Source organism: Galleria mellonella, unplaced genomic scaffold, assembly GCF_026898425.1.
Source record: "Galleria mellonella isolate WM207_F2 unplaced genomic scaffold, CSIRO_AGI_GalMel_v1 utg261, whole genome shotgun sequence".
Classification (NCBI taxonomy): Eukaryota; Metazoa; Arthropoda; class Insecta; order Lepidoptera; family Pyralidae; genus Galleria; species Galleria mellonella.
The window spans coordinates 477109-503071 of record NW_026442057.1 but is presented as its reverse complement, the minus strand read 5'-3'; the positions used below and the strand labels follow the sequence as shown (position 1 = coordinate 503071).

The 25963-nt window shown below is 35.2% G+C and overlaps 1 protein-coding gene and 1 long non-coding RNA gene across 8 annotated transcripts in view; one reads left to right on the top strand and one right to left on the bottom strand.

The window, feature by feature from the left end:
* The window catches only part of LOC113521064 (uncharacterized), a 79460-nt gene that overhangs the window by 9426 nt on the left and 44071 nt on the right, over positions 1-25963 (top strand). Inside the window, exon 1 of one of the 7 annotated variants that reach the window (XM_052894997.1) lies at positions 21135-22024. The exons of the other annotated variants lie outside the window; for them this stretch is intronic. Coding sequence (XP_052750957.1) covers positions 21974-22024 — 51 coding nt within the window. The 5' untranslated portion in view covers positions 21135-21973. Of the gene's footprint in view, positions 1-21134; positions 22025-25963 lie in introns of those variants that run through there. 7 annotated transcript variants of the gene reach the window in all.
* Positions 8096-20847, bottom strand: LOC128200718 (uncharacterized). Its single transcript, XR_008252852.1, has 3 exons — positions 20663-20847; positions 14333-14451; positions 8096-8226 (listed from the first exon to the last, which is right to left on the bottom strand). It is a non-coding gene; the product is annotated as an uncharacterized LOC128200718 (long non-coding RNA).

The following is a 25963-nucleotide window of genomic DNA, read 5'->3' as shown; positions in this document are numbered from 1 at the left end:
CAAACCTCCTAATAGGGGGAGTCCTTTGTTCAGCAGTGGACAGTTAATGGCCGATACGATGATGATGATTAATATAGCTAATTATTAATTGACTAGTGTATTTTTTAAACAGAAGACTGAAAATAAATAATTGAAAATATATAATGACAAATTTTATAATATTAATATATTTGCTACTAAACCATTAACTTTAAAAAAAAATGGTAGCTAAACAATTAGTAACCTCCTCCCTCTCTTAGTAATTTAGTAATGCGTGCACACAATTAGTAAATTATAAAATACATGTGTATATTTAAATAACTTTATTTTTGTTTGTTTTGTATAATTGGTACCGGTGATGTGGTTGTGTCAATGTTATTTATAATTTAACTTAATTAATAGATATAATGGTCGGCTCCACTTCTCGCCAATATTTGCATGTTTATATACTTTGTTTCTTTATATAGCAATCTGTAGTTAACCTTGTTGGTAGTACTATTAATCACATTTAAATGTAATCTTATTATAATTATATATTGCATTACTGTTTGTTAACTTTAATAAAATAAAAAATAAAAAAAAAATGTACTATATAAGAAAATTAAATGGACATATAATACACAAAGCCACCTAATCTCATAACAATTAGCGCTTAGATTATATACATATAGCATCGAGCCTCAAAAAGGGTCAACTTTTTTTTTATTAATCCTCTATATATTTACGTACACAATGTGTCTTGATGTATTCAATTATTTAATAAATAAAATGAGTTTTTGCGCATTAAAAAGGTGCAGAGTTTATAATACAAAATAAATATAGATGTTACAAAGGAATCACTCATAACTATTTGTCACGCAATATTGTATGAAAAAGTTGGCCCGCTTTTCTCGATACATTTATTTGGAGATACTCTAACTATTATATATTATCTAAGATATAGCGTTTGTACTGGAATGACTAAACAACTAATTCACACAGTTTTTTTTTTTTTTTTAAACAAATATATTTTAAATTGTTAAAAGTTTTGTAAGTACACATTATATATTTTAACAAAATATAATAATTACCGGTTTAACTTGCGTGTAATTAGATCGAAATGGCTCTACTAGTTTCGGGATCAATTCGTGATCCTTATGAGTAAAATCATTAAGTAGTCATTAATTTATAGTTATTATATTAAGAAATACATATTTATTTACAAGAAAAGGGCAAAGATCAATACAAATAGGTACAAATAAAACAACAATAAATTCTAATAGAATAGGAAATATTTATTGCTAGAATAACACATAGTTACAACAGAAAGTACAGAAATATTATATATAAGGCAAATTATTTCATATTAGGCAAAAGGAACTGGCTCAGCTGATGCTGTGAGTGTCCCAGTGCAATGTATAGCTGCACAAGGCTGGTTTACAGTACAGCCAGTCGCTATCTTAATAAAATACAACTTACATGTGGAATAGGCTCCCTGTCGGAGCTTTCCCTAGAGGCTACAGTATGGGGTTCTTCAAAAAGGGGGGTATATTAAGCATTCTTCAGGGTCGGCAACGTGCACGTGACACCCCTGGTGTTGCAGGTGTCCATAGGCTACAGTAATCGTTTACTATCAGACGGGCTGTATGTTTGTGTGCCTCCTTTGTGGTATAAAAAAAAAAAAAAAAACAAAATACAAACGGGTACAACTACACTAAATCCAGTGACAAATAAAATGAAACCGAACAAAATTAAAGCGACAATGACGACCGATATCTGCGTGGAACGGCACGCATTAATAAATCAATCGGACAACGGTTTTATTAGAATGGGCGGGAAAAAATCTAACCTCAATCTCGACTCCGGAACCTAATTCCGTAGACATCTAAGCAGTGTGAGAATTCTGATAAATCTTAGTACTGTAATAAAATTGTATCCAGACGATGTCTGCACATGAAAGATATGTTTTCAATTACAGAGAGAGTGTCATTAATCTAAGAATAAAACATTTGTCCTAGATTAGTTTGTGCCTAGATCATGTTTTCACTACTCTCATCAAAACAGTCTTTAACTGTCCACTGCTGAACATAAGCCTTCCCCTTAGGGGATTTTGTCAGTAGTTGCCAAACTTGGTAGGCGGATTGACAACCGCAGTTAGGATTTAGAGATGTTTCAAGAGGGACGCTGCTGCCCATCCCTCGCCGTCTCTTACGACACCCACGGCAAAGGAAGGGGTGGCCTATTCTATGCCGGGACGATACGACCATTACTCTATTACTTTTTAAATAATTTAAGACTGTGGTGCTCAAATAAACCTGACTTCAATTGTGGCAACACCAGTTATTTTGATATATAAGCTAAACTACTAAACTGATTTTGATAGGGGGAAAAGGGATTGTTAGCAATGGAGTTTGACAGCTCCATTGCTAACAATATGCCCTATTAGATCGACCTCCACGTTGTTCCCCCTGAAAACCATCGTGAACAATTCTTGTTGAATTCGTCACGATGGGCTAACTGACCTGCTTCATCCTCAGCTATCATCCTTCACTGGTGCCCCGCCGGTGTATACCGATAGCGCGGGTGGGGTTACCATTCCATTAACAACCAATAAAAAAAACTGATTTTGATAAAATTTCTATGGGACCTGTAAGTATATACTTTCAGATAAGGATTTTTTTATGAGTTATGAGGCAACAAACTTAAAAAAAATACAAACGAATTGAGAACCTCCTTTTTTTCAAAATCTATTGAAAATATATTTTTAACCTCTTTTGTCTCCATGTACATCAATTTCAATCGAGTACCATAGCAAAATGCTAAACCCATAAATCAATATCTACCTTTGAATGAAACCATCATTTGTCCTAGATCAGGGGTTCCCAAAGCGTGAGCTGTACCGCTCTGATAGATAGAGATACGGATAGAATTGTTTTCACGCTTCTTCGGAAATTGTCTAATATCATATTTTTTGTCACTTATTACATCCATAATACCTCAAATTTTGAAGACAAAAGTCTTGTGCGTGTTGCCAGTGATGATTTACGGAATCGAAACATGGTCCTGCACAGTTAGCCATATGCAGAATCTTCAAACTACCCAAAAAGCTACAGAGAGGTGGGATATGGCGTGAATTTACTGGGTACAGATGATGGGTACACCTGAGTCCTCAGGAATGGCAACGCATGGGGGGTATCATGGGCGAAACAGTATACTCGTGTTATGTCCATGGTACAGCTCATGTCTATAGGCGACGGTTACCACTTTCCATCAGATGGGCCGTCAGCTTGTTTGCCATTCTAAGTTGTATAAAAAAAAATGCTCAGAGTTTCTTTGGCTGGCATAATCCGAAATGAGGATATCCGCAAAAGAACTAAAATGACTGACAAAGCTCGAAGGATAAGCAAGCTGAAGTGGCTATGGGCTGGTAACATAGCTCGAAGAACCGACAACCGATGGGAAAGAAAGCTTCTTGAATGACGATCCCGTATAGACAAACTTAGTATAGCATGACTCCCTGCTAGATGAAGCGATGACCTCAAATGCATTGCAGGGAATCAGTAGATGCAGGTGACTCAGGACCGTTCCTAATGACAACCTACGTAGGAGACATCTGTTTTTTTTTAATGGGTGATAATGGTATGGTAACCCCTAGTAATACACTGGCGAGGCACCAGTGAAGGATGACAGATGAAGATGAAAGTAGGTCAGTTAGCCCATACCGACGAATTAAATTAGAATTAGTCACGATGGGTTCCAGGGGAAACCACGTGGAGGTCGACCTGACAGGGTATATTGCTAGTAATGGGCTATTTGACCCCATTACTAACAATCCCTTTCCCCCGGAGACATCTGTTTAGTAGTGTACGCTTAATGGCTGACTTTAAGATATCTTTTGTCCTATTTCAAACAATTTTAATTGAAAATACTAAACATTTAATAAAAACTATAAATGTTTTGTCCTTTTCTTTTGCATTAATTTCTCAATTTGGAAAAAAACAGTGATTCTCTTATTAACTTTAATAGTTAAAATAGGTTTGTACAACGCAGTTTTTATGAATAACGGGATAAGTCCATAAAGGCGTTCGGGAATGAAAAAGTTTGGGAACCACTGATCTAGATTAAAGCTAGGGTCAGGATAAATGATGAAAATTCCACTCGGGTCAACCCGATAATAAAGTTCACCAAATTAAATTCCTTCGTTCGTATACAGTGAACGGATTAAGACATAAGTAGGTACGAATATGAACCCTGTACACGAGCTCGATACACGAGCGTGGATTGTAAATGTATTATGCATGAGGTAAGTGTTTACTCTTCATAACTTAAAAGCGACGTACAAACTGTTTTGTATAGCGCGTTGTATATTTTTCTTTAAATTGACGCTCAGGTTACGGAATGAGCTCCCTGTCGAGGTTTCTCCGAGAGATTACAACATGGAGTTTTTCGAAAAAGGGATAAATAGGTTTATTTATTATTTATTTATTCATTAGTACATATATGTGTGCATGGCGGACTTAATGCTAAAAGCGTTCTCTCCCAGTCAACCATAGGCAAGTGTCAGAATACTCGAATGCGGTACTACTAATTATAGATATACATACATACTAAAATTACATATATAAACGAATAAATATATATAAATAACAAATATACTTACACATATATGACATATACTATATTATATACGAAATTGAGAATAATATAAAGTAGGTTTCTTTAGAGACAGCAACGCGCTCGTAATACTCCTGGTATTGCAGGCGTTCATATGCTACTGCAACCGCTTACCGTCAGACGGGGCGTATGCTTGTTTGCCACCTCAGTGGTATAAAAAAACGATTAAATAAACGCTCTCAGAAATAAATATCATAAAATTTACTGTATAACTATGTTAAAGCAAGTGCTGTGAATACCTATAATAGGCATGTGCATTAATATTGTATTATATTTAATGTTTGTTATATGTGTTATAATGCAATATGCTGTTGGTGTTCCTTAAATAAATAAACAAATAAATAAAATTTTATGTAAGTAAAATACTGGCCGTGTCGTCCCGGCATAGAATCCGTCACCCCTTCCTTTCCCGTGAGTGTTTTAAATGCCGACTAAGGGAGATCAGCGTGCATAATGGGCAGCAGCGTCCCATTTAAAACATATTCCTTTTTAAATCGCCAGCAACACACCCGCAATGCCGTTAGTGCTGTGGGTGATCATGGGCGACGGTAGTCACTTACCACCAGGTGAGCCGCATGCTCGTTTGTCCCCTGTATTGTAAAAAAAAAAAATTCTAAAACCTAATCATCCATCTTGCTGAATCCCAGGTGTATTCATCACGATGGGCACACACACGACACATCCTTATCATTCTCACCTATCACCCCTCACTGGTGCCCCGCCAGCGTATACCGTTAACGCAGTCGGGGTCACCATTATATTATCATCCGTTAAAAAAATAAAAAAGAACTTCCCCCCCCCCCCTACTCTCCCTCGTACGCTGAGTAATATAGTAAAGTGAGTGTAACTCGAGGCAAGTACCTTTAATGACACCTTTTTACATTGTAAATGACAGCATAAGATGTGCCCAATTTACATAACATTAGCTCGCTTTTCAAGAGCTTTAATTACAGTTACAGAGGTGTACTTGTAAACAAAAAGCACTAGGTGGGGATAAGTAAGAATGGATTACCATTCATATCTACCAATGAAGATAATTCCCCCCCCCCCCCCCCCCCCCCCAGTGAGGAAACGTTGGTACGAACAAGTGGAACTGACTAGATATTTTTAACCGCTTTATTCATAAAAATTTAAACCAACTTAGAATGGCAAACAAGCTGATAGCCACCTGATGGAAAGTGGTAACCGTCGCCTATGGACATGAGCAGTACCATGGACATAACAGAGTATACTGTTTCGCCCATGATACCCCCCATGTGTTGCCATTCCTGAGGACTCAGTTGTTATTCCTCTATACTCTGTAAATTCACTGCCATATGCCACCCTTCAAACCGAAACACAGTCATGCAAACACAACTGCTTCACGGTAGAAACACGAATAGGACAGAGGTACCCAAGCAAACGGCTTTTGTACAAAGTCTGGTATTACTCAACTTAGCACATAGAATGCTTTATATACCAATTCACGCGGATAAAGCCGCGAAATATAGCTATATATACAAAAAAATTACAGGGTGGAAGTGAACAGTACTTTTTGTAGTTCATTAAAAATAGATTTGCCCAAGAAACTAACGTACATACTGTAGTTACGCTATGTATATCGATTTACCACGAACAAACAGAAATTCAAGGTCTGGGCAAGTTCGTAGTGTGTCTAACAACAGTAATTTGTCCATACATCATTCTAAGTTCGTTTGAAAAATTCAAATATTATTTCTATACTTATTTATATACTTATAACTTTAACTTTTATTTAACTTTGTTTTACCATATATACATTATTTTTAGAAATTTTAAATTTATCGTACTACAATTATTATATTCGACTGCCATCTTGCAATCGTATTGCGGAATATAAAAATCGTGATTAAAAAACAGGTTTTGATCGTAAAAGGGTGAAAATTTGAAGTTGTATGTATTTTTCAATGCTAAATCACAATAAAATAAAAATAAAAAATTTCTCCAAACAAAAATTTAGGATTGAGTCACCCTTATCATTGAGGGGTATAAAAAATAGATGTTAGCCGATTCTCAGACCTACCCGATATGCACACAAAATTTTATAAAAAACGGTTATGCCGTTTCGGAAGAGTTTGGTAACAAACACCGCGACACGAGAATTTTATATATTAGATTTAGACACGAATAAGACAGGGGTATCCAAGCAAACGACTTTTGTACAAAGTCTCCCGCTGGTAGGAGTCTTTCTCCTCCTCCCTTGGCTTCACGGGAGGTTCTGAATATATAATTCTCTATTAAAATAAATAAATAGAAAATAAAAATACCTGTTACACACAAAAATTAGAAGTCATCTTTAAGAAAAAAGCGAACTCCACAAATCACAAAAGTTCGCAGTATTACATGGTTTTTACCTAACAAAGCCAATTATATTTACTAATTCGTAAAATATACCTAATACCCATAGATGTGGGAAGATACTGTTAAAAACGGAAACTAAGGATCCCATGTTTAGCAATATATCCAGTTAGGATGCCCATCTCATCCTACACACGTATCTCCTAAAAACTATCGCTGTTAATTCTTGATAAATTCGTCATAGTGGATCAAGTGACTTGCTCTCATCCACAGCTATTATCCCTCGCTGATGCCCCACCTTCTAGTGGCTTCTAGTGGATTTCATTCATCTTCGCCAATCTTCAACGGATTCTAATGAAAATTTATTCCTCGAAAAAATACCGACTTTAATCGTGGCATAACCAATTATTTTGATTTAAATTAAACTACTAAACCGATTCTAATAAAACTATTAGGGACCAATTAAAAAGTATATCCTTTAAGATAAAAAAAAACAAAATCGGTTTTCTAAATGGCGGAGTTATGAGATAACAAACACAAAAAATAAAGCCAAATTGAGAGTCTCTTGTTGTTTTGAAAACGATTAAACAGGTACAGGCCAATTGAGAATCTTGTCCTGTATTTAAATCGCTTAAAAATGTATATGCGAACGTATATAATTATCAGAAAGTTTTATATAACGTATATATGTATTCACTGCAGTGAAATACGCTAAACACCGTTCCTTATGGTGTGCTAACACGAAATAAAATTCCATTTAAAATTTGCTTGGAGCTATTCCGTAAAATTGCCACAAAATATTCCTATGTAATGAGGTTTAGGGCCGGACTAAGGGATTAGAGCGGGGGCAGGAGGAAATTTCAAAATTAATTTATCACTAGCTATTGAGTTGTAAACTTACTATTTCTCAAATGTTCACTTCAACTACGCACTGCGTATATTCTCTATTTTCCTTTCATATTGTTTGAAGAGTAATAGTTAGGTTTACATTTTATATCTATTTATGTAAATGAAACAATATATCTTCTCAGTATGAACATTTCTTGTAATTGTTTGTATCTATAATAAGTTTACTACTGTAATCTTTTGGAGGAAACAATAAAGAGTGTATCTATCTATTTTCACTGTTTTAAACATACATCACAGTCTACAACTTTACACATTTAATTTTATTTTAATTATTACCGGCAACATACATGCAACTCCTCTCGTGTTGCAGGTGTTCATAGACGACGGTGACCGCTTTTCATCAGGTGGACTGTCTGCTCGTTTGCCCCCCTAATAAAAAATAAAATAATTTTAATTAATTATTAATCAGCTCTAATCTAAAAATTAACATTTATTTATGTCTGTAACTATACAGTACGTTACTGTAACATAAAAAGTTAATAAAAAACTTTTGCTTGTCTTAGAGAACCCCTTTAGCCCCAATAAAATAGGCCCTAAAGCCGACACTGGCCAATAAAACGAGCATACCTTATAATAATGCAGATTAGGTTTATTGTAAGAACTAATAAAAAAGTTTTTGGAAGCGACTTAGCACCGACTTACAACAGTTATTTTAATAGCTACAACTATTATTAGACAACAGGGTCAATTTTGTGCGGTCATTTCTCTAAACCTATCACAAAAATTTAAAAAAAATTGGATATAACAGCGTGTTCTTCATTCTAAGGATCAATATGAACTTAATTTCTATTAGATTTAAGTCAAATAAGTAAATTACTATAAATTTAATGTACGATAATCTATAAAAATTTGAGAAATTATCAAATTTGTTCAATACTTATATATCTTGTAATTATTTATATTTATAATAAGTTTGCTTCACACTTCACGTTCCTTTCAGCAACCATAGATTATGCAATAACAGACTGCATTTTCTGTTCCGCATTATGTGGCCCTAATACAGAAACTTACGGCTCTTTATAACGTTTAATATTTCTACCTTTTTGTTTATTCTTTACAAAATTTGGTATGAAGAAGGACAATAGATAAAAAGAATTACACCGGTATTTGCAATTATTCTACCTAATCTCACGAACGAAGTTGTGACTCAGGCTCCCGTATGGTCCCGACCTAGAATAGACCACCCCTTCCTTTCTTGTGAGTGTCTTATAAATTGACTAAAGAAGGGCAACAACGAAGTCGTGGCCCAGACTCCCGCGTGGTCCCGACATAGAATAGACCACCCCTTCCTTTCCTGTGGATACCGTAAGAGGTGACTAAGGGAGGGTAAGGGATGGGCAGCATCTTCCCTTTTAAAACATCTCCAAAGCCAAAACCAAACATCTCCAAGGCAAAACCCTCCTAGGGGGAGGTTTATGTTCAGCAATGGACAGTTAAAAGCTGATATAAGGAACAATACCGCAGTTAAAAAGTAGTGATTAAATAAAATCTGTGAACTAGATAAAACAGCCTGACCTAATTGCATGTCTGATGAAGCAATAAACGTATTGATCACGTTGCAATACTACTAATTGGAAACATTTAATTATCTACTAACTCGATGGACCAAATAACTATCGTCTAATAAACAAAATAATCTGTACTGCAGGTCAGAATTAGCCATGATGGTTTCTAGCGGAAGAACCACGTAGAGGTCGACCTAATAGGGTATATTGCTAGCAATGGGGCTATCAAACCCCATTACTAACAATCCCTTTCCACCTAGAAATCTGTATTATTACAGATTCCAAAGTATAGTATTCTATGTTTTATATGGTATGATTTCTATGGTTATACAGGGTGTAAAGGACATATTGTCCAAAACGAAAACAACTGATTCAGATGAATGGTCTAAATCAGATGGTAGATTATTTTCCCACCGGAAATGCGCCACAGCCATTTAATTAACGATTCTTAGTTTTGACGCCGCGCAATGTATATGAAATTTTACGAACTACACGACGCATGAAACCTACAACGCACGCTCAGTAGCGCTTCTTCGTAGGTAGTTTTTCGTACAGTTAGGGCGTTGATCTTACACAGCTAGTTCCGCACGTTACGATAGAATTTAATACGTGTATTACATTGCTGTTTTTTTTTCTTTTTGGTATTATCATACATTATTTTTCATACATCTCTTTTCAAAACTTTCTATTTTGCACCATCTTAAACCAGTCTCTTTTAAATGCGTCTAAGTCGTTACGCCATCTCTTTCTGGGCCAGCCTTGGCAACGCTATCCATCAGTAGGCACTTACTAGGTAGAGATTGCCTACCTATCGGGACCCATACGGCTAATGTGACCCACCCAATTCTACTTAATTTTGGCTTACATCAGACCTAAATCTTTAACGCCAATTTGGGAACGAAGTTGCATATTACGAGTAGATACACGATCCGTCCTCTCTTTATCCCTAAAATACTTCGTTATTTTGCTTTGAAAAGCTGGTCTTACATAAAAAAATATCTAAATAACAATAAAACCCGTATCAAAATCGGTTGCATAGACAAGGACTTAATTTTATACTGTTTAATAATTAAATATGAAGACGACAAACTAGGATCAGGTTAACAAATTGTTACGGCTGCGTAACAAATGAGACTAGATGTTTCTATTCCCTTGGAATGCTCAAACGACCTGTTATTTAGGAATGTTATATTAATCTAATTAATCTTCCAGCAAATTGCGTAGTACACGAATATTATTTTTAACTCATTTCGGAAAAGAGAGGTATTTTCAAATCTTATACTTATTTTTTTTTTTTTATAGTTTTATACAATAAAAATAAATTTCATAGCGATTGTACAGAGAAATAACAACTGAGTCCTCAAGAATGGCAACGCATGGGAGGTATCACGAGCGAAACAGTATACTCTGTTATGTCCGTGGTACTGCTCTTGTCTATAGATGACGGATGCCACTTTTCGTCAGGTGGGCCGTCAGCTTGTGTGCCATCCTAAATTGCATAAAAAAGATAAAGTCATTTAGGCACTATAAGGTACCAAACAAACAGAGACACTTTTACATTTATAACTTTAGTAAAAATCTTTTAAAACACTCCCTTAAGGACTTTCAAGGGATGCTAATAATAATTTCACTCTGTAGACATGAGTAGCGAAAATTTCCCATTGGTCTAACCTTGACCCGGCAGCTCCATTTAATTCCCCATGACCGACACGTATAATCAAGGTTAAGCAATATTTTGACAGTCATGCCTTACGCATTTAATCAAGCTATCTATTTTCTTCGTTCAACTTCCTCGAGATATGTATATATATTTTTTTATTTTTTTATTTCCAATTTTAGAGATGCGCTCTTGTTAGTGGAGCACTTGCCACTCTTTGCAGCTTTGCAGCGAGTGTCTTTACCTCTTGATTCTTGACGAGAAACTAACTTTCCCCTTGATCTGCCTGCTTTGACTACGCCTTAGTCTCTCCCTTCTTCTCTGAAAGGCTAGTTCCTTCTATTATAATGTTCATAAGTTCCTCGTATCGTATCAAGTGTCCCAACATTGGAGCAGTATGTACTTATATACTTTTAATAAATTCTTATATTTATGTCTGTTTGTCTTTTTCGCCTATACATATGATCAGTAGCATACATGGACGTAACTAAAATATACTGTGTCACCTATGACACCCCTCATGCATTGTCATTCTCGGGGACTATGGTGTTATGCCTCTGTACCACGTTATTTCACTACCACATCCCATTCATCGAACTGAAACATAGCCATGCAAATACGGCAGAAACACGAATGGGACATAGATACTCAAACGAACGACTTTTGTCCATAGTCTCCCTCTGGTCGGTTCTCTCTGCTTATCCTCTAATATCTCTTTCTGGTGTGAAGACAAATTGTATTTCTTTTCCTTTGGAAATAACGAACATTATTTTTATTAAGATATAGTATTACGTCCCAATTGGACAGCGATTCCTTGAAAAAGGCGAAAGCCTGTCACTGCCGAATTTATACCTGTACCTAGCAAAGAAAACCAATAAATCTAACAAGAGGGCTCTTTTACAGTAAACTTTTGGATTCAATAAAAAGTCAAATTTAATTTATGACAATTTTATTACGTTATTGTGAAAGAAGAGAAACTTCCACTGTGGGTCGCATAGTATTAAAATGAATCTTTACGACCCCATAAATAATTTATCTTCTATTGATATAAAAAAAAGGAATCACTAAATGTCTTGCAAAGCTCAAAACTCGAGATCGGTAAGAAAAATTCAGCTATTTTTCTTTTTCAAATATTCGTGGAAGTCCAAAGAAGAACTCTTGTAAAAAGAAATATTTTATTAATATCCGGATAAACGTAAAAACCCCATTTCTCATTTTCCCATACAATATGTAGCTTCAATCATTCCAATCAAACACTGACCTCTTAGCTTATGCCACAAAGATTTATCGATCTATAAAAAAAATTTGGTTAATTATAAAAGTCAGGTGAGTCAAGTCAGATGAGTCAATTAAAACAGTCAGATAAGTAAATTAATAAAATGAGAATAAGTAAGTTAATTAAAAAGTCAATTAAGTTAATTAAAAAAGTTAAATCGATCTATTTAAAAAATTTAACGCCCTACGAGTTTCTATTTTACAACATATGGGCATATGAAGACATTTACATTTAATAGAAAAATGTCACAGGAATATAATATTCCATGTGTGGAAAAGTTACCCGAGGGAGACTTTGTACAAAAGTCGATTGTTTGGACATCTCTGTCCCATTCGTGTTTTTACCGTGAAGCAGTTGTACGTGTATGGCTTTGTTTCGGTTTAAAGGGTGGAATATAGCAGAAATTTTACAGGGTACAGAGGAATAACAGTTGAGTTCTAAGGAATGGCAACGCATAGGGAATATAATGGGCGAAGGAGTATACTCTGTTATGTCCATGGGACTGCTCATGTCTATAAGCGATGGTTACTAAGTTGCATAAAATTGTGGCACAGTCAGTTCTTTTGATAAAACTGTTTAATATGATAAGATGAAACTTAGCGACTGAATCAATATTGATAAAGTTTTTTAATTTTTATCTATATTGATTCAGTCGCTAATATATCATCCTTGAACTGTTCACTGTTGAACATAAGCCTCCCTTGGGGGTTTTGCCAATAGTTGCCATGCTTGGCAGGCGGATTGGCAACCGCAGTTAGGCTTCAGAGATGTTTTAAGACGCTGCTGCCCACCCCTTGTCCTTCCTTAGTCACCTCTTATGACATACTTGGAAAAAAAGGGGTGGCCTATTCTATACCGGGATCACTTGGAAAAAAAATCTATATATACATATCTAAATTCGTTCAATCCAAACGAATAAACTTTTATTTGACGCACACAAATTGCGAGCTTTGTGCAGAAAAATTAACATTTTTATATGTAAATTTTTCACATATACCTAACAATGGAATTTTATATGTGGCCAATGAAAAGACGTCTCGAGGGGCGCTGATTGGATGCCGCCATTTCGTTGCGCTGCGGCGCGCGCTCCTATTGGCCCGTTCATAAGGGCAATGACCTTGCCATCAAATTTTCCTACCTTGAACTCGTGAACTGTCTGCGTTGATGGCAATTAATTGCATAGGACCCTTTACAAATAGTACATCATATTAATTTTACGTGGCGGAAAGGCTGTAATGAATTTCCTTACCCAATAGATGCTTTAGGTTTTCCAATCAATCCTATGTGTCAAATTGTAAGGATCTATCAAATAAAAGAGAATTAGATCAAAATATTGATCCAAAATGTACAGAAGAAAAAAATAAAAAAATATGATACTTCATTAATATCATAAGTACAGGCAAATTTTTATTATTATTATATTATTTTATTAATAATTTTAAATTATGTAATAAGGTTATGTTCCAAAGAAAACCGACTTTAATTGTGACAAAACAAATTAATTTAATAAAAAAACTGAATTAATAAAACCATTTTTAATAACTTTTATGAGATCAATTAAAAATATATAATATGTTCAGATTTAAAAAAAATCCAAGTCGGTTTAAATAAATGACGGTGTTCTGAGGTGAGACACATAAAAAAAATGACCGCCGAATTGAGAACCTCGACCTTTTTTTGAAGTCGTTTGAAAAACAGACGAATTGAGAACAATCTCCGTTTGTAATACTCAAAGTATGGCATAGGAATTCATTGAAAATCATACATTAGTACATAATAAGAGATCAGACGACGTATTAGCATCTGGGGATTTCGGGCTGGTCTGACGGCAGGCGAGGCTTATAGCGAAACCGTACCGTCGATATGGATGGTTTAAGCCGGATTAGGATCGATTTTTGGTGAAATAACTACGAGAAGGAACGCGTCATAACGTAGTCTTTTACTACCCGGTTTATATACTCAAAAGGTAGTGAGTTCGAATTTCAAAATTCGAGTTTATAAATAGCAAGCGTCATTTTAAAACTCTTACTAACTTACCAACTTTATACTGGCACACAGACTTGTAAGCACGGGGATTGTTAGTAATGGAGACTGAGAATCCCATTGCTAGCAATATACCCAGCAATAGCACCAGGTCGACCTCCTCGCGGTTCTCCCTGGAAACCATCATGGTTAATTCCTGACGAATTCATCAGCTATTCATTGAATTCAGGCTAACTGGCCTGTTTTCATTCTCATCTATCACTCTTCACTGGTGCTCCGCCAGCGTATCCCGTTAGCGCAGGCGGAGTTACCATACCATTTTCACCCATAAAAAAAAAAACTTGTAAGCACAGCTGCTTGATGGTAAAAACACGAGTAGGACAACGGTACCTTCAAAATCACTTTCACCTTCACTTCAAAATTACATTTTTTCCATGCATCTTACCAAATTTTAAATCTAAACTAATATTAAAAACTTAATATTAAATTAATCGTCATGTGGTCCCAGCATAGAATGAGCCACCCCTTCCTTTCTCTTGGGTATCATAAGAGGTGACTAAGGGAACTTAATGGTCAAAAGGTGGGCAGTAGCGCCCCTCTTAAAACATCAACTAACTGCGGTTGCCAACCCACTTGCCAAGCGCAGCAACTACTGGCAAAACTCACCTTAACGAGAAGGTTTTTCAGCAGCGGGCAATTAACGGATGATATAATAATAATAATAATAAAAAGAGAAAATGTTTAAGTCTTTTTTTATATGCTTTTATACATTGATTTTTAATAAAGAATTTTCGCAGCTTACAGATTTTTGGATTAAAAAAATTAAAACAGTGACAAATTGTTATTCAGTCATGTAATGATGGCAAGACATAACATAAAACATCACCAAACATCAGAAAACCAAGCAAAGCTTGGGCGTGTCTTTAGTTTACCAGAGGGAGACTTTGTACAAAAGTCGATTGCTTGGGTACCTCTGTCCCATTCGTGTTTCAACCGTGAAGCAGTTGTGTTTGCATGGCTGTGTTTCAGTTTGAAGGGTGGGATATGACGTGAATTTACTGGGTACAGAGAAATAACATCTGAGTCCTAAGGAATGGCAACGCATGGGGGGTATCATGGGCGAAACAGTATACTCTGTTATGTCCATGGTACTGCTCATGTCTATAGGCGACGGTTACCACTTTCCATCAGGTGAGCCGTCAGCTTGTTTGCCATTCTAAGTTGTATAAAAAAATATATACTAGCTAGTAGAAGTTACATTATTAAGCAAGCAGTTGGCAAACCATTCCCATCTACTTAATTCTACAGGATTAAAATTGTCCCAACCAGATGTCACCTGCAATAAGCCAGGTAACCCGCAAATGAAATATGTATATTCCCGAAGGTAGGGTCTTATGATATATGAACCACTGACTCGCATGGCTAAACATGGAGAGATTGTAAACGTGGAAATATCGTGTAATGGCCACTTTAAGTGGGCGTGTATAAATATTTAATGCTTAATGGCCTTTTAAGTGTACCTCGGTATTTTGGGTACTCTCGGGTCTTGTGGATTAAGAAAGGTGATAATTATAGGGAATGAGTAATTTTTTTAATTGTATTTTGTAATTTCCGTATGATCCCAGCATAGAATAGGCCTGCATGAAAAAAAAATACAAGTATAGCCGTTAACTGTCCACTGCTGAACATAAGCCCTCCCATAAGGGGAGTTTTGCCAGCAGTTGCCACGCTTGGCATGCGGGTTGGCAACCGCAGTTAGGCTTTAGAGATGTTTTAAGAGGGACGCTGCTGCCTATCCCTTGACTATTAAGTTCCCTTAGTCGCCTCTACAACACACAGGAAAAGAAAGGGTCTCATTCTATGTCGGGACCACGCGATAACACTACCATGGTCGCTTGAAAAAAAAAACCTAAAACCTCACTTCTATTTTGTTACAAGGTGCCCAAAAAAACTTGGAAAAATAAATAGTTGACTTGAAAAAATAAATAATTGACTTGACTACACTGCCAATGTCAATAAATTATATCTTTTTTTTTTTAATTTCTTTAATAAAAGCAACCAGGGCCCACAAAATTTTAACAATATTAATTTGTACTAACTATAAATTATTAAATCAAATTTTAAATTAATTTTTAAACAAGTAATTAATAATAATTCACGTGAATAAAGTCATTAAAAATAACTACTACACAACAAAATAAATTTTCCAAAACAATCGAACAGTTATATTAAGTTAATGTAATGACAACTGGATTAACTTATTTATCATTTTGGTCGAGAAAGCTCGACTAGTTTAACTATACATACATGTGAAAATAAAAGCAGTAAAAGTTCGCTTAGTGGATGTAACATCGTAAAAAGCAAGAGTTTAGTTAAACGTTTATGTACCTTTTGACTGTTAAAAACATAAATACATTAATAGTTATGTAAGTACGTACTCAGTTATATATTTATTTATTTTATTTATTTACACTTTATTGCATCAAGTAAAAAGAGAAATAAGAAATACAGTAAATATTAATGAGAAGTGATACAAAAGGCGGCCTTATCGCTAAGCAATCTCTTCCAGACAACCTTTGGGTAGAGGACATTGAGAAAAAGACTATAAGTTTTTTTTTTTTTTTATTTAAAACTACCTTTTAAAATGAATGAATGAACCAAAATGATGAAATCATAAAGAAAGCAGTTCTCAATTTGATTTTTTTTTATTTGTTACCATATAACTGCGTCAGTTATAAACCGATTTGAATTTTTTTTTTTCTGAAATTTACAAATTTTATCAAAATCGATACAATAGTTTGTCGTTAGTCGTATGGTCCCAGCGTAGAATGAGCCAACCCTTCCTTTCTCGTGGATGTCGTAAGAGGCGACTAAGAGTATTTAATAGTCGAAGAATAGGCAGCAGCGTCCCTCTTAAATCTTTGGAAAACCCTAACTGCGGTTGTCAATCCGCCAGCCAAGCGTGGCAACTACTGGCAAGAGCATCCAAGAGGGAGGCTTATGTTCAGCAGTGGACAGTCAACAGCTGGCATGATGATATTGATGAGTTTAGTTTTTACTCAAAAACAACTGGTTTCACCACAATGGAAGTCAGTTTTTTTTTTAAACACAATCTTATATAAGGGAATGAATGAATGAATTGCTCTTTTGAATAAATGAAAACTCATTTTTGTTGCCCTCAAGAAAAAAAACAATTACATAAAATATGTACACAAGAATAAAAAAAAATAAAATTACAAAAAGCAAGGTAAAGAGGCAACAATGGGCGGACTTATCGCTAAATAACCATCTCTTCCAGGCAACCTTAGGATTTAATTTCATTAAATTTTACGAATAAAATCAAGTTTTCATAATTCATCTTGTGGCTATGGCCATTCTAAAATGACGTCATTTATTTTATTATCTTTTACTATTACGTTATCTAATCTTCATGTTTTTTTTATTTGATACCCGTATTGATGAGATTTACAAAATGTACACCGTCCGCCATCTTATGACGGCGGCCATTTTGAAAATATCACAATATTGGGTATTGCATATAGTGTTACCAGAACTAAAGGAGTATTTTAGCATTTTTTTAAAGGGTGAAAATGGAATGTTAACCCGCTTGAGCTATCAATATACGCTAGCGGAGTACCAGTGAGAGATGATAGGTAAAAATGGAAACAGGCCTTTTAGCCCATCGTAACGAATTCGGCAAGTATTCACCACGATGGTTTCCAGGGGGAACCACATGTAGGTCGACCTGATTGGGTATATTGCTAGCAATGTTGAATTCTTCACGATAAGCCAACTGACCTGCCTTCATTATCACCAATCACCCCACCAGTTTATATCGATAGCGCAGACGCGTTACCATTCCATTTTCACCCATTAAAAAAAAAACCAAAACACCCAGACTCGTGACAATTTAAAAAATGACCCGATTGGGAATCGAACCCGGAACCTCATTTACACAAAACATTGCAACAACAAGCCCATCGCTACACTTGAAACAACGCCAGCCATATTGCATGTTAAATAAAACCTTGCACAATACACTTTTTTATTCAGTCGGTTAAAAATAATTGTAAAATCAATCTACAACCAAACTATTTGCATTAAATATTAATTAATTAAATTATTCATTAAATATTTTTTTTAAAAGCCGAGTCACCTACAATAATAATTGATACCTATTTGATAATGGCCAATAAAAATAATCGTAAAAACCAGGAAGTCGTTTCACGAGTAGTTTCGAAATTGCGTGTTTGAATTGTCGTTTAACTTGGCAAAAAAGGCAGCCGTTGAACTCTTACAGTCTTAGTACATAAATAAGATAGATAGATAGATAGATAATTTATTCACATTACTTACAACACACAAATTACAATAAAAAAACATACACATAATACACAGTAAAAGAGATAAAAGAATGAAAATAAAAAAGCACAAAATAGAAAAAAAAAAAAAAACAAAATATATAAACTAACAATCTCCCTTCTTTCGCTTCCTTCATGCGTGTGCCATAGTAACATAAAACGGTCACATTTGAGTTTATTGCCTTGCCCTTAAAATAGCAAAACACTGATATTCTGCTGTGGCCAAGAGTCAGTTGCGAAACATTAAAAATAACAATAAAAAGAAATATAAATAAAATACAGTGTATGTATCCATTACATTCGCCCCCATTTGATATTATATTCTAACTAAATAAATAAATAATAAATAAATAAATAACAGATACCATTAGATTTTTTTTTTACAACACGGGGGGCAAACGAGCATGCGGCTCACCTGATGGTAAGTGACTACCGCCGCCCATGATCACCCACAACACCAGCGGCATTGCAGGTGTGCTGCCGGCCTTTTAAATAATTTAATTTTTAGATGAGGGTAGTCAGAGATCACTTTCATATTTCAATAACATAAAACACGTACGTACGTACGTATATAAACAGGGTTTAACAAAACTCTTGTGTAATTGAATTTATTCGGTGAAATTTTGTGTTCAAAAATCTATCAAATTTTATAAGAAATGTTTTACCTTTCTACTGCTGAACATAAGCCTCCCTCGTAAGAAGTGAGATTTTTCCAATAGTTGCCACGCTTGGCAAACGGTTTGGCAACCGCAGTTAGGCTTTGATGCGGTTTTAAGAAAGACGCTGCTGCCCATCCATTTCTTACTTTAAACAACTTTTATTAAAAAAAAAAACATGTAAACCTTCTGTAGTAAAGGTTTTCCCAAGAGACTACAGCATAGGGTTCTTCAAAAGGGAGGTAAAGAGATTTCTTCAGGGTCGGCAACGCACGCGTAATACTTCTGGTATTGCAAGCGTTCATGGACTACAGTAACCACTTACCATCAGGTGGGTCGTATGCTTGTTTGCCACCTCAGTGGTATAAAAAAAAATTATGTCTGTAGACGATGGTTACCGTCCATCCGGTTTTTTCCATCAGGTGGGCCGTATGCTTGTTTGCCATTGTAAATATCATAAAAAAGATTTCTAAACATGTATTAAACACCTGTCTATCGTGGTTTTAATATTTCTGTGGTAAGACCAATATTGGCTGAGGTGTAATCGTAGTAAACCTTCCGTTTCAACCAAAATAGATGTTGCAAAACATGTTGTTTCACGTTTTCTTTAACAATTATTGTGAAATTTACGCTAAAAAAGAACACTTTTTATACATATAATTTATTTTTGGTTTGGTTTGGTCATTTGGAGAGGATGGATGAAAGAAGAATTACGAAAGAGATTTATGGAGCAAGAATGAATGGAGATGTCGGTAGGGGCCGCCCTAGACGGACGTATGTCGACCAAATAGGCGACGTGCTGAAGACGGGCCAAATTAAAAGTACCCGCAACCGGCGAGCGTGTATGAAAAGATTGATGAATGTGGAAGAAGCGAAAGAGGTTTGTTTGAATCGAAGCATTTGGCGTTCCATTGTTTCTACCTACCCTAATGGGAGACAGGCGTGACAGATATGTATGTATGTATGTACTTTTTATACATATCACAATATGTTTATAGGAGACGTATTATTTATCTAAAATTATGTACAAATAGATCTAATAATTTTTCTTGTTAGCGTTTTTTTATAAGTATTCCAAAATATTCATATTATTTTTAAATTCAATATAAAAATTCATACAAGTATAAGTGGTACACTGAATGCTTCCATTTCCACCAATAAATCCCTCAAAGCGCAAAAGATGGCGCTGTCTCGTCGCGTGTTTAGAATGGAAGGCACAAAATTCTTTGACGTTAAATTTAGGCTAAAAATATAATTGTATTTTTTTTTTAATATAGACAAACAAAGTCACGGGCACTCCTAGTCTAAATTCACATGAGCATATATCTACATTTATATATTTTCGCCTTGCAATAATTTTAAATTACCCAGACCATCCCCGTTACAGTGACATCATAGACATAGTCCACGCCTATCTCATGGTCTTCGGTCATGGCGATCCTACAGTCCAAATATAGATTGTAGAAGCGGGGCCGCCACGCGAGCGGTCAGTGCGTGCGCCCCAGACTGCTGTATTGATCCCACCACACCACCACCTGCCGACCACCACTCCCACTCGCTCCAATTCTTTCTTCTAGTCGGCCATCGCCCCGCGCCACGATACCACTTTAAAACACAAACAATAAGATTCCAATTTCAAAATTTAAAAAAAGAATAACTCCTTTGGCGCGTAACTATTGCGTGTTCGCCATAGCCAAATTTTTATACTTTTTTTTTTATATATACAATGTACCGCGAGTGTTGTAACTTTTTTACTGTGACCGTGACATGAGACGTGAGAACAGACTTTTTTACTGCCCAAAAAAGTGTTACAAGCCTTGTCAAGTATGATTGCGCGCGCAATGAAATGACTCAGTGCTCTTGTTCTAGATATACGACATTATCTCGAATTACAGTTTTAAATTTCATAATCTTGTGACTGTTACGTCTAGAATACATTGGAGCCGGTGTAACTGAAATCTTTGTCAAATTTCCACGTCAAATTTAATCCGTCCGAATTTCTTAACTTTAAAAAAAAACTTTTTAGGTATAAAAATACAGTAGTAGCATTCTTCATTGCTGTTTTAATTGAACAAGAAACTTGGGTGCTTTCACCGTGAAAATCCGCTATTCTAACAATATAATGCAAAAAAGGAAATTATTATCAGCGATGTATCAGATGCAAATTATCACGCCACTTATCTAGACCCCTCTGCATAGAGCGGGAGAGCTAATACCCCTATCTCAGCTGGCACACTAACCCGGTAGAGCATTAAATAGTCCATTTTCTTACTGTCCGCGACTATGTATCAGCTGATTGAGTCACATTGTTAATCGCATGTCTACGAAATGCGAAAAGTGTCGGAAAAATGAAAAATTTGCATAGCGTCACGTCACTGTGATTAGTAATCGCTTGTATAGCGCGCCGCGCCGCCGATAGTCGTCGGCGCAGACGCGCCGCGAACGCTGGCAATTACGTTTTTTGCGGCAACAATTTTCTAAATTCAAAAGACGGCCGCCGTACTGGCTGGAAAACGAAACGAAACGAAGCTTAGTGTTCTCTTTTTTATGTTATTATAAACAAAAATAGTGCGTTCGAATTTCGAATTATATTTTTCCTTTTGTAAAGTGTCAGTTTTGCAACTGTTTCGAAACGACCAGTGTTCGAGTGAGATGGTGTTATCCGCTTTTTAGACATAATGGAAAGAAGTGTTTTGGCAGACACGAGACACGTACATTGGGCTTCTGAAGTGAGTATACTGTCTGTACGTTGACCTTTGACCTTTCTCCGCGTATATTATATAGAAAACAAAACGTAGCGTTTAAATGGTATACATGCCATTATTTAGTAAACTCAACATTTAAAAATATATTTACTAGTTTAATACTACTTAGAACTTATTATACTACCAAAAGTAATAAATGCAGGATATTAACGACATGTCATCTCCTTAGATTAATCTTAAGTCATAAAGTCATATAAAGAATTTTGTAAACGTTTTCTGATAATATCAGTTCTTTAAGAACCCTATAAATAACTATATAAAAGACATGATTTTATATGTTTAACAACATAGTAAGGCCCTTATTCTAGTCAAATATACACAGAGGCATAACACCTTAGTCCTCAGGAATGGCAATGCATGAGGGGTGTCATGGGCGACACAGTATTATGTTATATACGCGACCATTACTAACAATCCCTTTCCCCCCTGTTATTAGTATTATATAGTTATTTAATATATTCTGTAGTTTATAATTATCTTTATAAACATGTCAGTAAGTTTGTTTGTTACTTCTTAACGGCTTAATCAATCACTATGAAATTTAGTATACAAGTATTATATAGGATGAAGAAGGAGCTAGGTTTTCAAAGCGTGTTAAACAAATAAACTTGCTTTTACCAGAGGAGAAAGGGATTGTTAGTAATGGAGACTGAGAATCCCATTGCTAGCAATATACCCAACTAGGTCGACCTCCTCGCGGTTCCCCCTGGAAACTATCATGGTTAATTCCTGATGAATTCATCATGATGGGCTAACTGGCCTGTTTTCATTCTCATCTATCACCCTTCACTGGTGCTCCGCCAGCGTATCCCGTTAGCGCAGGCGGGATTACCATACCATTTTCACCCATCAAAAAAAAACTTGCTTTTACTGACCAATTTTAATAAGAATACATATGTAAAGAGATCCTCGTCATTTCAAGTCAATGACACGCTGAAACAGCATAGAACCCGACAGATTTGTCTTACGCTCAACTGTAATTTATCTTATCTATGGAACAATGGAACATTCCCTTTTGTTACGGTTAGATGCAGTCTGCCCCTCGGGGGTATAATTGACTTAGTGTAACGGTTGAATAAATATGATGCAATATACTTCTTGCTTTTTAATTAAAAATAAATTGTAAAGTTTTTGTTTTGTTTTTTTTCATCTGATGTCTAAATTTGCTTCGCAATAAGTAATACTTGATTAGCAAATTTATATACAACCTTCAGTGACAGTACTGTCATAGCCATAAAAGTTTGGATAAATTAAAAAAAGAATAATATTAAATGTAGTCATTCCGCGTTCTAAATTCAAATAGTTTAAATCTAATATACCTATCTGTGGAACACCTCATCGTTCTTTAAGGCACATTAATCATTGATAATGGCTTTATTTATTGATTTTTTTTTAAACAAGTTTTTTAATTATCACTATGAAAGTCTATTTTTTGGCTGAAGTCTCCAGGCCAAAGCGTGGAAAGAGAATGCCAAGTACTATCTTTAATCTATAGACCAAAATTTAATAAATGAAATGTCTCTGTTCTTACGAAGTAAAATCTACGTCTTTTAAACTAGTTGTATCCCGCGACTTTGTCTGCGTAAATCGACACACAAAGTATCTATGTGCTAAATTAGGATATAACCTAGTCCTGTACTAAATAAATTATCTAACTAAATAAATAAATTCAGCTGCCCGCTAACAACATGCTTTCTAACTGCATTGGCTTGATTGGAAGAGATCTCTGACAGAGATAAGTCCACCCTTGTTCACAACATTTATAAATGCATTAACAATATAATTCACAAGTGCAATAAAGAATATATTATATATAAATTTCACATTATACGTGATAGTGTAACAAACAATCTTATAATCTTTCCCATTTATAAATTTTAATATTCTATAAAACCCATCGATAATTGGTCCCGCATCTCATTTACGCGGTGAATCATTCCCTTATTGAGGTCATCACAGCTAGGATACCTAGTAACGACTTGTCTTTCATGTCGTAAAATGTTTAGAAAACTTCGTGTACCTAAGCGACGTCTTAACACTGACAACGGAGCGACAACCGAGGTCGTATGAAGTCACAATTGTTCTAAAAACTATTGCATTTAATAAGAAACTAATTGATTTTCTCGTGCCACAGTATGCAATTATAATAATAGGGATGGGGGGGGGGATTGTTAGATTTGTGTTGAAATGGCCATATATATATATATATATATATATATATATATATATATAATACATATTTTGTAAGGCCTTAAAATTACCACTGCCCTTGGAAGAATGTTTTGCACGCTGTTAACAAAACATGTTAGATCTATACAAATCCTATAATAAATAACCAGTATGTTTTTATACCTATTATTTTTTTTTATTTTATTTTATACAAAAATCCACAGCTCTTAAAAAATAACTTATATGCTAAGTCTCTTCTGAATACAGCCAATAACGGATTTAATTTATACAAACAAAAATTTTTATTCCAAAGCGAGGTAGGCAAGTTAGAGTGGGTGTATGCAAGTAATATAAGCACATGTATGAAAGAAACCATATATAATAATGAGTGTCCATAAAGTTAAGTTAATTGATATATAAAATAATTAAAATCCACGTTGCTAAAGTTCAGATATTGACAGCAATGATTAAATAATACAACTTCAAGGTCACCAATTGTAAAGAAGGTAAATATATGTATATTATTTATAATATACATATGTTTGCAAATAAATTTATTTTTATCTACACACTAGGCTCCGAGCAGCAGTCTAATAAATTTGCCTAAAGATGCCTCGTTTACAAGTGAAACACGTGGTGCAAAACGTGCGTAAGCGAAATGGTAGTCGGAGATTGATGGCTTAAATAGAAGATTGTGGAACTTCTGGTAATAATAGTGCTGGTCAGTCTTCGAGTGTTGGCAGTCACACACATACTAATGGTAGCGGATTTAAACATATCATGGGCGAAACAGTATACTCTGTTATGTCCATGGTACTGCTCATGTCTTTAGGCGACGGTTATCACTTTCCATCAGGTGTGCCGTCGGCTTGTTTGCTATTCTAAGTTGTTTTAAAAAAAAAAGATAATATCTAGTTTAGTAAAATAAAAAATAAATAGTAAAATTAAGCATCTCCTCCATTTTTTAAGTTGGTACCTTGTACAGCCTGCCGGAGCTGATGCACTTACCAACTTACGCACTACACTGGATGCTTCTCCGATATGAAAATGAAAAATAAATTCAGCAGGTCTACCATGAAATGAAAATTCGAATTTTCAGAAAGAATTTCGTAATTTCGTCCATACCAAAATCGGTACAGTAAATGGAGCTTAACATTTCATTCGCCGTAAATCCTATCTCACAAAAATCCAAAGGAACGATATTTTAACATTTTTAATATTTTTAAACGGTATAATATATCATGTACTTTATTGCACAAGAAAATTTTGTACAAATGGCGAGTTTAATGCATTCTCTACCAGCTAACCATTGGGTAAAAACAGAAAGTGTATGAAGGGCAGATGTGGTGAGAAATATGTGTACGATTATAATACACACATAAGAAATGCATGAATATATATGTATATATTTAAATATATATATATATATTAAAACAACGATAAATACGTATTTCGTTCGGCCCCAAAATGTCGAGAAACATTTCACGGTAGACCTTCTGTTTGTGTAACCTACCTTTCTACAGATACCTACATTAGCATTCATGCCCATTCTATTCTAGAACTCTCTAAATAATATAAATCCGTTAAATATTCCAATCAATTGTAAGCAAATGCGCTAGTTATACCGGCCCATTGTTCGCCAGCTTCACGTGACTTTCCCAAAGTGAAACAGAAATGATCGATTGTTCTCACGGTTTGTATAAACAATGTGAGTAGCAAACACTAAAAAGTAGG